At 31.9% G+C, this 16305-nt stretch overlaps 1 protein-coding gene across 1 annotated transcript in view; it reads left to right on the top strand.

Moving 5' to 3' along the window:
* Positions 1 to 11340: 11340 nt before the first annotated feature.
* Positions 11341 to 16305, top strand: part of LOC127726292 (cholecystokinin receptor-like) — a 41614-nt gene continuing 36649 nt past the window's right edge. Inside the window, exon 1 of the mRNA XM_052233612.1 lies at positions 11341 to 12400. Within this exon, the coding sequence (XP_052089572.1) occupies positions 12055 to 12400 (346 nt within the window). The 5' untranslated portion in view covers positions 11341 to 12054. The remainder of the gene's footprint in view (positions 12401 to 16305) is intronic.

Below are 16305 nucleotides of genomic sequence, written 5' to 3'. Positions count from 1 at the left end.
GTGTCTGGTTTGTCAAAACGACCACCTGAACTATTACCGGCTGTCGGCCATGATAATAGAGGTAGAGATAGAGTTAGGCATTGACCTCTTAAATGGACCAAATCATTTATACATTTAAAAATTATAAACCAAATTCATGAAAGAATCCCACACAGTGTTTTTTTTCTGAGACTTATTTTTCGACATTCCAATACACTATGACAGCATGTTTTTTTTTTGTCTCGTAAACACCACAAAGGACCTACTTTGAGCACAAAAAAACACAATGTAGCAGAAAGGACCACAAAGGAGTTTATAAGAGCACAACGGACCTTATAATCACTGTTTTGTAAGTTAATAGTATTTATTAAAATCTGTATTTCAGAAATGTCAATATATGCTTTGCTTTATCAAATTTTATTTTGGACAAAAACAAAGAATCTACAGAGATGTTCTTACTTTATGAATCTTAATTTGCTGTGAGGAACAAAAAGTGCACATGGTGCAAAAAAAAAGAAAAAAAAAAGTGCAATAAAGAAAAAGGTGCAATAAAAAAAGGACTGCACAGCTGTCTTTTGGGTATATGTTTCGTTGGGCTGTTTGATGAAACAGATAATATACCTGTCTAGATAACCTCGATATGTAATTGTAATAAAAGTATATCATCATTCCGTGAAATATATGGCCGTGAAGAATATATTTATGAAAAACTCTCTGAACTTTATACCTTCTAATAAAAAATTTGACAAAATGGTTTCTATTTCTCCCTTTTTTACATCAACAAACGATGAACGATGTCTTTGGTCGTCGCTTGTGTAAATGATTATTAAATAAATATTATTGTATTTGATAAAGTTTATATGTTTTTAAAGACTGTATTTTTTTACACCGAAATTTTAAAAATGTCATGTTTTAAATACTATCATTCAATACACTAAATATAGTTGACCTATTGCTGATAAATTCTAAAAAACAGACTTATTGCATATAGTATTAGTAAAATTAAAAAAGAAAACATTATTTTGTGCATTCGTCGACTTTGAAAAAGCGTTTGACACGATTTGGCGAGACGCAATGCTTTTGTATGTATAATGTTATTGTAAATATGTATCAAGGTACTAAGTCATGTATGTATTTCATATAACAATTCCGTGTCTGATTTTTTCCAATGTAATAACGGGGTTAGACAAGGCGAAAATTTATCGCCTTTTCTTTTTTCTCTATTTTTGAATGATCTTGATTCATTTTTCCAAACCTGTTATATAGAGGGCCTAAAATCAGTCTCAACAGAGCTTGAAGAAAAACTTGACATATTTTTAAAACTTTTTTATTATTCTGTATGCTGATGATACTGTGTTGATGGCCGAATCCGCAACTGAACTCCAAAAACTATTAGATTGTTTTCTAGATTACTAATACACAGATGTATGGAGGCTAAAAGTAAATGTTGATAAAACAAAGGTCGTGGTTTTTTCAAGGAGACGACCATCATGTAATTTTCAATTTTTCTTTAATGAAAAAAAACTGGATATCGTTGATGAATTTAACTATTTGGGCATAATTCTAACAAGAACAGGTAATTTTAATAAAACGAAGCAATTTAATGTAGAAAAGGCTACTAAGGCTTTTTACGAAGTGTTAAGACTAGGTCGTCTACATAATCTTTCTATATGTAGTCAGTTGGACTTATTTGATAAAATGGTGAAATCAATATTACTGTACGGTTGTGAATTATGGAGTATTGGAAATAATGAGATAATTGAAAGGGTACAACTAAAATTTTGTAAATTATTATTAGGTCTGAAAACATCAACACCCTCTTACATGATTTATGGGGAGCTTGGAAGATATCCTATAGACTTGGACATAAAAACTAGATTGATTTCATTTTGGAGGAAATTAAATTCTGGTAAAGAGACAAAACTATCATATACTTTATATGAATTGTGTTATCACATGTCTATTAATGACAATGTGCATTTTTCATGGTTAACAGAGTAAAGGCTATTTTAAATAAATGTGGTATCCCCAATGTGTGGGAAACGCGATCTTTTATGAATTGTAAATGGTTAGTTTCATTCATCAAGCTCAGACTTAAAGATCAGTTTGTACAAGTCTGGCATTCTTTGCTTGAAAACTCACCAAAAGCACTTAATTATAAACTTTTTAAAGATTTTTTTGGAAAAGAAGATTATTTTGAAATTCTTGGGAACAAACTGTCTATTGGTTTTTGTAGATTTAGGACAACAAATCACAAGCTCCCTATTGAACAGGGTAGATGGAATAATATAGTTAGAAATAATAGATTGTGTCTTCTATGTAATAAAAATAACATTGGTGATGAATTTCATAACATATTAGAATGCAAATACTTTGAAGAAAACAGGAGACATTGTATGTCACATTATTATTTTAAAAATGCAAATACTGTTAAATACAAGCAGATTATGTCTTCAAAACACAAATCAGAACTGATTAAACTTTGTAAATTTATAAAGATTATCAACACAGGTATATGTGCTCCTGGCTAAAATGTACTTCATGTATTGTCTGAGCAATAGTTCTGTTTGTTTTGTCTTATTGTAAATATTGTACATAAATGTCTTCTCTATACCTATGTATATAGTTTATTGAGAATAAAGATAAAGTATGAGAAAAAAAGACCAAAACTCAGAAACTTAATTTTGACAACTGAACCATGAAAATGAGGCCAAGGTTAGATGACACCTGCAAGCTAGACATGTACACCTTACAATCATTCCATACACCAAATATAGTAGACATATTGCATCAGTATAAGAAAAACAGACCAAAACACAAAAACTTATCTATAACCACTGAACCATGAAAATGAGGCCAAGGTCACATGACACCTACCAGTTGGACATGTACACCTTACAGTCCTTCCATATACCGAATATACTTGACCTATTGCTTATAGTATCTGAGATATAGACTTGACCACCAAAACTTAACCTTGTTCACTGATCCATGAAATGAGGTCGAGGTCAAGTGAAAACTGTCTGACGGACATGAGGACCTTGCAAGGTACGCAAATACAAAACATAGTTATCATGTTACTCATAATAAGAGAGAAATTATCATTACAAAAAATCTTAACTTTTTTTTCAAGTAGTCACTGAACCATAAAAATGAGGTAAAGGACAATGGACATGTGACAGACGGAAACTTCGTAACATGAGGCATCTATATACAAAGTTTGAAGCATCCAAGTCTTCCACCCTCTAAAATATTAAGCTTTTAAGAAGTTAGCTAACGCCCCCCTATGTCGAGCTTTCTGCGACAAAAGTCGCAGGCTCGACAAAAATCCCACTGATTGTCTAAAAAGATAAGTCCTTCCTTAATTATAATCAAAGAGACAGTTTTTTTTATCACTGGATTGTGCTTTTATGTCTTGTGTTAAAATATGCTAGTTTTCGAGTCAAAAGATATTATTAGAATAAAATATTAGAGAAAAATATTGAACAGAAACCATAAGAATATAAATCTTTCAAAATTTCTTTTTCGTGCATGAATTAAAATATTGTTTTGAACAGTCTTAAACAAACTTTTATTACTTTTTTCCTGTTATGTGACCATTTATTGGGGGCAGGTGTTATATATTAGCACTATAACAGGTAAAGCTTTGACAATCTTGTCACCTGTAATTACATTTACCTGTAAGAATAAAACGTTTTGGTTCAAGATTTAGAAACAGAACGAAGAGGTTTTCTCCTGTTTCTTAGCCACGGGTGTCATTCGGTTTATCGAGAGAAATGATAGTGAAAGAATATCTTACGGTGGTCAAGTATTGCGAGACGATCGTGAAAGCTCTGGTACCGGATCGTGAATGTAATTAAATGTAAATTCTACTTCAGAATGTGTGAAAAAATCGCTGAATTTTCAAAATGCGGAACAAATCCGAACAAAAAAATATGTGTCTGTCAAAATGATTCAACTTCCTCAACATTACTGTGCAATAAGATAAAGAAAATATGCAGTACTTTATGAAAAAACACAAAAGGCACAATGCATGTCTATGGGATTAATTAAAAAAACACGTTTTTTGTACCTATAATGGTCATATTTCAATATATCATGATATATTTGAAATTTAATCTTTGTTGTGTCCGAAAGTACAGTAAAATAAAAGTATGCTCTTCCCTTAAAATCGTTCATTTGTTTATGAAAACCTTGAATTTTGTTGATTTTTTCATCAAACTTGATCGTGATAGATCAGGCAACGCATTATTTTGATCGTGAAAGATAATGCGTGACCAGACTTAATAATCAGAAATCAATATTTCTTTTACCATTTGATATACCTGCAACTGGTTGAAGCCTGTAACTTTTTTGATAAGAACGAACATGAAAGCTATCATTTGTTTTTTAAATTCAGCACTTTACCTCTAAAGTTAAAAAAATTTAACTTAAAACGTGTCTAAATCAGTGTGAAAATTTCAGCTCTGAGAATCGGACTAGCACAAATCAGGCAGACCGCCATTATTTAGCCAATGATATTGGTATGCAACGGTTAAACCAAAAAGTTAACCATCAACCAAAAACTTATAGCAAAAACAGCATCTTTCATGAAATATTTGAGATTGAACGAAAACCAACATTTTGTTTGTTATATGTATCTTTGTATACAACGTAGCAGATGTGGATTGATTTCCAATGAGATAACTATATATTACAGAATAAAGAATACCAGAGCGCAAATGCTGAAATGTCTCGTCTGCTTTACTTATGATAGTATATTTGTTGAACTTCTGTAATATTAAGGATTTTACTAGAAGTGTCACATACTCTTAAAATTGTCAATGATTCATAAAAAAAGGTCAAGGTCAGATGAACCATGACATACAGATCTCTACAAAAATCCCGTACACCAAATATAGGTGTTCCGATGCTTACAGTACCTTAGAAACTGACAAATGTAAAAGTTTTGTTTGGCCAATTAATTCGGAACATGAGGTCGAAAGTATATGAACCCTGACCGACAGTCAGACACAGACATCTTACTATCATTCAATATATCAAATACAATTGACGTCATATATGAAACATGCAGACAGACATGTACACCATACACCAAATACCGTGGCCCTATAGCATACAGGTATGTAAGCTTTATAAATATAATGGGCATAAAAATGAGAATTCAAAGTTATAAATACAAAATAAAACATCTTAATGTATAAAAAAACAATACTTATGAAGGACGGACAAATGGACTGGTATTGATACAATTTACCAAGTCTGTGTGGTATTATAAGATATTAGATTCAATGGCATTGCACGATTATAGCCCTATTCACCAGCAAAAGAGACCCGGGTCAGTCATGCCAATCTAGTTTTTTTTTAATACCAATAACAAATATTAATTATCATATAATTGAAGAATAATATGAACGTCTTCGTAGCATTAGATCTTTCACGATCTTCAAAAACCGGTACGTGATCTTTCACGATCAGAAATATCAATTTTGTGTGAATATTTCTTTTTTTACCAAGTTTCAGATTATGTTTATACAAAATAACTATGAGATCCATTTGATGCATTCGAAGAAAAATAGTTTATTTTATTGGAATTTGTGAAAAAATCATATTTGTTTACATTTTTGATATCACTGAAATGTCGAGGAGCAATATGCCTTTTGTTGTTTTGTAAAAACTATGTACTTTTAGAACTGGATTTTCTCACATACTGATCATAATGTTCAACCATTTTGACAGACAGTTTTATTTTGTTGTAAATTTGTCCGTGTAATTATTTAAATTAGATTATTTAATGACTTTTCATATCTCTTCTCGATTAAATTTCTTTCACGATCCGGTACCAGAGCTTTCACGATCGTCTCGCAATACTTGACCTCCGTTAGATATTCTTTTACGATCATTTCTCTCGATAAACCGAATGACACCCGTGTTAGCGAGTACACACACATTTCGTATTCAGACAATGTACATTTATTGTTTATATCCTACAATTAATAACTGGCGCTTTAAGGTTCGTGGCATATAAACTCTTATGAATTTAATTATTTTGAAAACAAAATGAAAATTATGTCTAATGAATAACCATGATGAAATAATTGTTTTTTCTTTAATTGAATCGTGCATTATGTGTATTGGATTACTTCATGAGATGCCTTCTTTCTAGTGCTATCCATTTTGTTTACTGACAAATGACGAAATAATGCAATAGTTACAATTAAATATTTTACAAAACTTTGTCACGATTAAAAAATTAAAACCGACTGAATGAATTAAAATATGAGAATTCAATGATTATCGATGTCGAAATTAGCCGTCGGTAATAAACAGTCAGTTTGTGTAAAAGAAATAGCTACCAAATTTGTTTATTATGTATGTACAAAGTATATGCCGGTATATTGTATATAATCAGCCCTTCTGTATATTACTTGTTTTTATAATTGATTCAACAAATTTCCTTGTCCAGGTGTCAATAACGGTGATGTTCACACCACGAGTAGTGATAAATGACACAATAACACAGCGATCGATCAATAATATAAATAAAAATTGCGTGCCGTATGCTGAATGTCGCCCCTCCTCTGAAAAAGGACGCTAATTTTTATATAAAATCTCGCAAAATTATGACCCATATTTTGGCACATCCCCGTTAACCCAATAATAGGAAGTGAATTCGTCACCATCATGGTTTCAAAGAGAAAGTAAAGCGTTAAACGCCGGATTGTCGTCCAATTAAAACACTCGTTACATTGTTCTTTTGTATATTTAGAATCCGAGATAAACCTAGATTTTCTCGAGAAATGAGATAATTCATTATCTGAAATTGAGAAAATTAATTATCTGGAGATAAATTAGGATTATCTGAAAATCGATCAGAAAAACCTAGATTTTCTTAATATTTTGAGATAAACCGGGATTTTCTCCAGATAATGAATTTTCTGTATTTTCTGAGATAAACTAGGATTTTCTCGAATTTGAATAAAGCTGAGATAATCTTAGTTTATCTGAGACAAACCGGGATTATCTGAGATAATCCTAGTTTATCTGAGATAATCTAAGATTAATTAATAAAAGTGGTTCAGGCGTGCCATACATACAAGTTCAATTTTTTTTTTCTGACAACGGGATCGAATGTCGTTTTGGGCGGCGTGTACGCTGTCTGAAGTTGATAGACGTCTTCATAAATCTAAAAACTGCAAATTTTCATTATTTAATGCGTGAGGGGATCGGTTCTGATTGAGAACATCCTGAATGCGTGAGGGGAAGTGCTATCATATCTTTATATCGAAAAATGTAACAATCACTTCAAAGAAGGGCAAGTAAATTGCATAGTTTTATTGAAGTTCATACTAAATATAAATTGACAATGGAAATGGAAATGGCTACAACGTAAATATAATTGGTTTAGATTTATGATTGACTATGTTTTTTTCTCGTGTAGTTCTATCTATCTAAAACATAGATTAAAGTCTTAACACATGCACACAAGAACAAAATATAGTCAATCATAAATCTTAACCACTTATATTTACGTTGTAGCCATTTCCATTTCCATTGTCCATTTATATTTAGTATGAACTTCAATAAAACTATGCAATTTACTTGCCCTTCTTTGAAGTGATTGTTACATTTTTCGATATAAAGATATGATAGCACTTCTCCTCACGCATTCACGATGTCCTCAATCAGAACCGATCCCCTCACGCATGAAATAATGAAAATTGGCAGTTTTTAGATTTATGAAGACGTCTATCAATTTCGGACAGCGCACACGCCGCCCAAAACGACATTCAATCCCGTTGATAGAAAAAAAACTAAATTTGAAATTGTAGGTCTGTGAATAGAACCATCTCAAAATTTAAATATCACTTTTTTCGGCAATTACTCGTGGGACGATTGATTTTGTAGGAGTTTTACTCCATGCACAACAGTAAATGATACATGTGTCTCTTCGTTAAAGTATTCACCACAGCATAGCATTCTCCGATTTTCAATATTTTGATCAGTTGAATTAGAAAATTGCAATTTAGAAATGTTCATACCTTTCGAACCGGTGACAATTACTCCACTCAAGCATAACCGGAAAATCCTCTCACGGTTTTCATTGCAGAACCGATTGTTCTGCGTGTGTAGATTACCAGCCGTGTATAGATTTGAATGTTTTGTAGGAAAAGCAATGAAAACTAGATGTTTCGGAACGACACGAATGGCCCGCTCTCAAAAAAAGCTTGAAGTCATTTTTGAGCGTGAACATTTGAAAATGAAAGTCCGTATATATAACTGTTATTTTCACAAAATTTTCAAAGTCCAAAGTCCGTAATTTCCGCCAAATCAGCGGAGCGGAACCAGATATAATTTCAATCTGTGACTCATTATAGTAGACTCACATACTAAAAATCAGCTCAATATGTGAAGGCGTTTAGAAAAAGAGTCCGTTTAACTGTTAACAGAGATTTCTAACAATTTGACGAAAGTTACGTACGCTTGACGAATCATACGTAAGACTCGTTTTCGGGATCCTCTATTTTGACATGTTTATGTAATCTTAATCGAAGCGTCATGGAACGACACGTATCAAACTTGATTTTTCGTGCGATATAGGAATTTCGGGACGTACGATAGGTAAAAAATAATACCACCAAAGGGAAGGAGATAACTCTACAAAATTTCCTAAATATAGGCTCGTCAGAAGAAAAAAAATTCCCATTAAAATAAAAGATTATGTGAACTTTGTCTTATTTGACCTAAAACAAAATACAAAGGCATATACATTGGCTTCCCTCCTCACACAAAAAGATAAGATAAGATAAAAAAAAAATACTTCCTAAATTAAAAAATTTGCAATCCGAGATAATAAATTGAAAAAAAATGAACTCCAAAACTTATGTCTGGGCTCGTTTAATAACTTGTAGTGATTAACCGCATCTCCCTAGGTAATACCCATTGTTGCCTTATGGTGTGTCCATACACCCAAGTTAGTCTCACCTAGTATGGAACCGTTCTTTCAGCGTATAATTGCGTTTTCGTCCAGAACTTTCATGAAATATTTGCCACTGGACGTTAAGTGACCAATAATCATCAATCTTCCAAGCATGTTTACAGTTAAATCGTAATTATTAAATCCAGAATATATAGATAGTGCAAGATTGAAGATTTATTTTCTTGATATACATTAAAATGCGTTAAAATGTGTATGTAAATGAACAAAACGATATCTATAATTAGAGCTCAAGGGCGGATTTAGGAGTGGGGCGCAACGAGTGCCACTGCTCAGCAGACACATTGTTAGCCTCCTATTCTAGATGTTAGCTTTGGTCACTTATATACAACTAAGTCAGAGACAGAGACGGTTTAATTTTCCAAAAGACCCAAGTTTTCCGTTTTTTCTTTGATTGTAACTTGTTTGGTTTTTTTTCTTTTTATACCATTTAATGCTTGTTACACAGTGTGAACTATGTAACGTTCATATTAAACTTTATTTACATTGAGGATAATGATCATATATATATTTGTTGGTTGGCTGTTGTATCGTGGACATTAGCCTATATATATAACTACTAGTTAAATCAAAGCTGTTTGTGAGGGTATGTGTGTATGTGTGTGTGTGTGTGTGTGTTAATTCCCCCCCCCCCCCCCCCCCCCCATGGAATTGACATTGGATTTCACATGCTCGCTCGTGTTAACATCTGTAAATGCTAAATTCAACACTGATTGGTCCATTATTAGATGATTAAAACAAATAAACGACGTGTAAAACAGAATGATCAAACATCAGTTGCGTATCTGGCATTAACTGAAGATATTACTAGTTGAAAAACATACCATGATAATCATGGAATACTAAGGCAACGACCATTAACTTTTAAATGCGGGGCTTTAGTATTTGTTCCGTTTCACATTTGCTACCTACAATCGCAAGAGTCACATTAGTTTATTCACATTTAACCTTAACATTAATAGAAAAAACTTCATCGCAAAATCTTTCTTTTTTCCATATTCATTTCAAATCTCGATGATCCACGTTGACAATTTGATGATAGCATGCTCATTAAAAATAAAAATAATCGCGAATCTTGCCGTTAAATTTAGAGTATCATACTTTAATAATTTCATTAAAATGTTAATGGTGAAACGCATGCTTGAACAATTCCCGCGCAAATGTGTGTAATCGTGGTTAACATAAATAACGTATCGGACGTAAGTGTATTTGAAACTATTTTTCTTTATTTTCAGATATCAAAAGCGTGTTTTATTTGCGATATGCTTAAATTTTAAAGATACGTTTGATTCAGAAAAGTAACCTGTTATACCGGATAAAACAAAGACTCTTAAGTGTTATCGTCAAAATGTAAGAAAGCTCTGTTTTGACAGAATGACGGAATGACGGATAAGGGTAAATCTATATGGTCCCGACTTTTTGTGGCGGGACCATACAATGAAGAAAAAAAACTGAACAATTACATCAAATTACATACTGAATTGTCTGTGTAAACGATCTTGTTAACGACGTCTTTGTTAACGCATACGTTCTTTGGGTTGTAATCCAATTTCTTCAATACCGTTTCGGGGACCGTGAACAGTAAGAAATTACGCAAATACTAATCACACATATTTGTTCGAATCTTTTGTGGGAAAGGTATTGAAAAATACGAACAATAAAATAATATTAAATACCTAAAGCAGACTGGCTAACCATCAATTTTTTTCTTCAATACCGGTTTCGAGTACGTGGACAGTAAAACATTACGTAAATATTAATAAGCAAATACTTGTTTGAAAGGTATTGACGCAAGAAACTACACAGTAACATGAAGTAATATACTGAAAGTAGATTTGCTAATCATAATTATTTTTCAATACTGCTAATCATCATTTTTGTTCAATACTGACTAATAATCAAATATATAAGACCAATGCTGACAAAAGTTTTATGATATCCTAAAATCGTTATATTGAATTTTAATCATAGACATATGCTTCATAATATATCGGCATGAACTGAAGATCTTAAAGGATTTTCGTTTTATTCTAAACATTACTTAACAGAACTACATATGAAAAAAGAACAAAAAGCAATAAATAATTTAAATAAGAAATACACATGAGTTATGTATGTAAAACATTAAAACAAACAATTGCTGAGTTTATTCCTATACTGTTATAACATATGAAATATTTATTTCAAATATGAAATTAATTTTTTTTGTCGATGACATGTTTATTATATAGTTAAGTCAGCTGGAATGAAAACATGGCATTGCAAACTTAATTTCATGTGCACTATAACCCTGTCCCAGTCTGTCAATTTAGATTAGAAATCAAAACAGTTACATATATTATACTGATTTGGTGCCAATTGGATTAAAGATATAAATGTCGTGCTTGCTAATCATGATGATATACCATTAAGTGACGATTAACTCGATCTTTCGTCATCGCAAGACCAATATACAGAAGTGTTTATGATTTCACATATACCATAACATTCCCACAAACGTGATAGAACCGACACGGGGAACCGAGATTACATTACATTCCCACAACGTAGTAACACTAACAACGAGAGTTAATCATTACATTTCCCTGTATTAACTGCATCAGTCTTATTGGAAAAAGTCTTAATATATATTTCAGTGATACATTTGTTGGGGGAATACTATGATTATATTTGTACAATACAATGAAAGACAATATATCCTATGACTGACACGACAGAAGTCCGCTTATAATTGACACAATTATTGCGAACCTCCAGGTTTATGTTCCATAAAATCATCGAACGTTTAATAGTCCGGGAACTTCTGTGTAAGCCTAACAAGACTTTACATTATCTCAAGAGCAAATTAAGAAATTATTGTTTTTCTATATCTATATTTACATTTTCCGTTTGACAATTGATAATTAATTTAAATGAATATTCATAGAATGATATAAACAATGCAAATCAATGAATGAGGAAAATGAGAAGTTATCGATCTGTAAAAATCTCATTAATTTGAAGGTACTTCTTGGAGGAACACATTTCGCAGTATACAAGATAGTAAATAACAACGAAAAGATACAGAGAGAAAAATCATGACTGATACTAACATTACGGTTGAACTCTTAAAAACCATACTGAACACATCTATGACTACCCCACCGTACAGACAGAGACCGACACGTTTTGATGCGAGCGGAGAAGTACGGATATCTCTTCATGCTATTATATTTTTGTTATCAGTCATAGGAAATGTGTTGGTTATCTTGACATTAATTCAAAATCGTCGGATGAGAACAGTGACAAATGTTTTTCTGTTAAATCTGTCCATTAGTGACCTGTTGTTGGCCGTATTCTGTATGCCGTTTACTCTGATTCCATCACTTCTGAGGAATTTCATCTTTGGAGAAGTAATGTGTGTCCTTATTCGCTACTTGCAAGGTACGTTACTATTATTTATCTTTTGGTTTTCATAAATATGTTTCCTGCTTATACCATTATTTTAATTTTATAATTGTGAAAGTTATAAAATTATTCGTGAACTTCAAAAAAAAGTAAACGCTTTCAAAAGCAACCAACGATGTTTGGGCTTTCAAATTTAAATTTACGAGTAAAAAATAATTGTTATGAAATCAAAATCTACAGGCAATATTTTATATATTTTTGAACGTAAGACAGCAAACTACGTATAGACAAATAAATATACTATATATGTACATTGTCGGAAAATATGAAATTTATTTGTACGAGCTTTAGAAACTATGCTTGCCGAGCTTTTCTCCTGTTTCGTAGCGAGTAAAAATAAATTTTATATTTTCCGACAATGTACATATTTTGTTTTTGTCCTGAACTTTATACCCGACACTTTACAATTTAGTTGTTTAAATCTAAAAAGTTGTCTCTGGTGTTCAAAGAAATCGACGGAGTTTAAACGCGTACCGCGAAGAGAGCCAAAAAATTAACTGTTACCCAAAAAGAAATATTCACATTTTACGTTTGCTCAATACGGAAGCGGAGTAACAGGAGACTTTCTTATTTGTTTACATGTTGTTTGTACAATAGTTGGTTGATTGCAGGATAAATACCAGAAATCCTCTCTATGATCGTTAACCTTAATCGTTAAATCGACCTAGACAAAAGGGCTAACAATAACCCCATTAAGTCGTGTTTCAAAGACCTTACATAATATATATAGGTGGACTTTTGCATTAATGTACCAGATATATATATCAACGACGGTAGAATGTAAGCACAATAAAAGTATCAAGTTCAATCATTTGAATATTGTTTTCATAAATGCATATATATATAGAATTTCAATTGGTAGATGCAGAAAGAAGTCTATTTGTCAAGGGGCATACAACCTACAAAATAATTCTGACTAATTTTCGCATTTGATCGAGATATTTTTAGTAGAAACCTTTATGTTAACAAACCCAATTGTACATTACATGGGTGTTCTCGACTTATCAAGCTTTTTTACATTTTTATTTTTATTAGCCTCAACGTCAACACTTCCTTTTCAGCAGCACATGCTTTTGAACCTCCGAAACTTATTTTCGTGTAAATATAGTCTCCTTATTTTAAACATTAAAGCAAATAGTGAAGACTGAACGCCATGGGGAGATATGACCAAAAACCAATTTCACTGCCTCTAATTTACGCGTCATTGATACGAATCAAACCTTCTATCAATTGCAAGCATGTATAAATAACAAAATGCAAATGCGAAAAAGTAATTGTAGACGTAAATACAGACAGTTAGTTTTCTCAATTCGGAATTGTTTCATATTTTTCATGTGGGGGCCTTTTATAGCCGACTAAAAAAAAAAACGGTATGGGTTTTTCTCATTGTTGAAGGCCGTACGGTTGCCTTTTATTGCTCACATCTACTTCATTTAAACTTTGATGGATAGTTGTTTCTTTGCCAATCATACCGCATCTCCTTATTTTTATACTATTTACAAAACAATTTAAATTAGTATTTGTAAACGACTTTAAACATCATATACGTTTCCTTCCTGGACAACGACTTGTTATGAAAAGTAATGAATTTATAAAGGTGTTACTAGTAAACATGTAAACAATCATACTTAGGAATATAGATATTTATAAAATGAAAAAAAAATTCTATCGTTTATAACCATATATTTTAAAAGTACATGCTGTCTGAGAGTTTTGATTATCTTGAGTAGTGACGCTTTTACTGCTCATGGATTGGGTGTTCTAAGGGAACTTTCACTAATTGTTTAGCGCTTCAAGACGGGCCTGCTATGAATGGTACATGGTAAGGAAGAACATATGATAAGGCAACCTCTGTTGATTCCTTAATTTGGAAAGTAAGAAAGTGTCATAGATTATATAAAAAATAATGTCTTCAGATGTTTACTACTCTAAGATACCTATCTGTCAGAGATAAGTATTTATTTGGAATTCTGACTTACAATTTTGCTTTTCTTCCTTTTTAAAAAATCTTAGAATTTTATGAACAACATACTGTATCAGTAGTCTCATTTTCGAATCGTGTAATATATAAAACAAACGGTAATCCATATCAAAAAATAAAAGCTGAATAAAAAAATGTAAATGTGAATAAAATAATGTTGTTGCTTATATATTGTATAAAAAACACTTTGTTAAATATTTCCGCTCCCCCTTTATGAAGCTACATATATGGTAAATGCATATACAAGTACGTTGCCTTGGTGGTCCCCTTTATTTCAAATCCTGGATCCGCAACTGAATGCGTAAATCTTTATATATGCACATCACAATTGGCAATTATGTACTGAGGCAGTTAGTATTTTGTCAATCCATATTCATTTAATAATCCTATTAACTTAATAAAATACAGTTCGACACTTACGAGATACAACATGAAAATTTATCAGTAAAGCATGTCAAAAGTATAAATCACGAACAATTTTTTCATTTACTTGAAGGAAATCCTCCATATTTTTTAAACGGTTGATTTCTTCAGCTAATTATAACACCTCTGCTTGAGATACGTTTCAATGTGCTTCATTTCTCTTGTTTCTTATGCCTTGAATCAGTTGTTTCGAAATTTGCTTTTATTTTTTTTTAATAAAGTCATTATAACTATAAAAATATATCGGTAATTAAAATATCTAGTACAGTGATTCCTATTGCATCAATCAAAAGCGAGTGTTTGCCGAGTGAGTTATTTCTAAAGATTGACAAGATCCCTAACATCACATATAACTAATGAGATATAGTTCTGCTGGTATAGGAAAAGGTATCAACAAGATACAACTGTCGAAATCTTGAAATATAACAGAGGAATACGACAATCATAAGTTAAAACATTACCCGCTGCAGTTATGTGTGAAGGTATTGTCAAAGTTTATCTTTCAAACTGACTAAAAAATGTAAAGACACATAGATTCTCATTTTGTTTTGAGAAACGTCATTCTTTTCTAATTTTCTAATCGTAGAAAGTAAATATGATCTAGAAAATGTATATAAAAAAGAAGGGCTCAATGTGGATGATTTCTTGCATTTATCCAATGAATAATAAACATCTACCACATAGTACCCTTATTGTTATATATGTAGATATAATCCGGAAAGTCAAGACATACATGTTTTAGTAGTATACAGTCAAAAGCGTTACTTGAAATAATGAAAAGGACAAAGAAGAGAAAATATTGCAATAGCAAATGTTTGATTTATAAAGGTTTTTGATATAGCTCAGAAACAACTTCTTTTGACTAACTGCAGAATTTTCAGAAAACATTGTCCTCTTCAATAATGTGAATTCCGAGATAAAGGGGACATTAGTCTACAGATGTTTAAGTCTCATAAATCCATTCACTACATACAACTCTTACAAAAAAAAAACTTGGGGGATACACAAAATCTTAAAAAGGGGCGAGACCGGGTAGGCCGAAGGGTTAAGCGTCTCCATCTATGAAAACATAACCCACCATTCGAATCCACACTCAATTGATATTTTGCAATCAAGAATAGGACATACGCTGCAAGTTTACAGATCAACGACAGATATATACAGGTATATACAGATCAACGACTAGTGTGGTATCTACAGATCTAATACAGCCAAAACATATCGCTAGTGACATAGAAACAGATCTAATACAGCCAAAACATATCGCTAGTGACATAGAAACAGATCGAATACAGCCAAAACATATCGCTAGTGACATAGAAACAGATCTAATACAGCCAAAACATATCGCTAGTGACATAGAAACAGATCTAATACAGCCAAAACATATCGCTAGTAACATAGAAACAGATCTAATGCAGCCAAAACATATCGCTAGTGACATAGAAACAGATGTAATACAGCCAAAACATATCGC

The sequence above is a fragment of the Mytilus californianus genome, unplaced genomic scaffold, assembly GCF_021869535.1.
Source record: "Mytilus californianus isolate M0D057914Y unplaced genomic scaffold, xbMytCali1.0.p SCAF_17, whole genome shotgun sequence".
Taxonomy (NCBI): Eukaryota; Metazoa; Mollusca; class Bivalvia; order Mytilida; family Mytilidae; genus Mytilus; species Mytilus californianus.
Note: the sequence above shows the minus strand (reverse complement) of the source record. Positions and strands in the feature narration are given on the sequence as shown.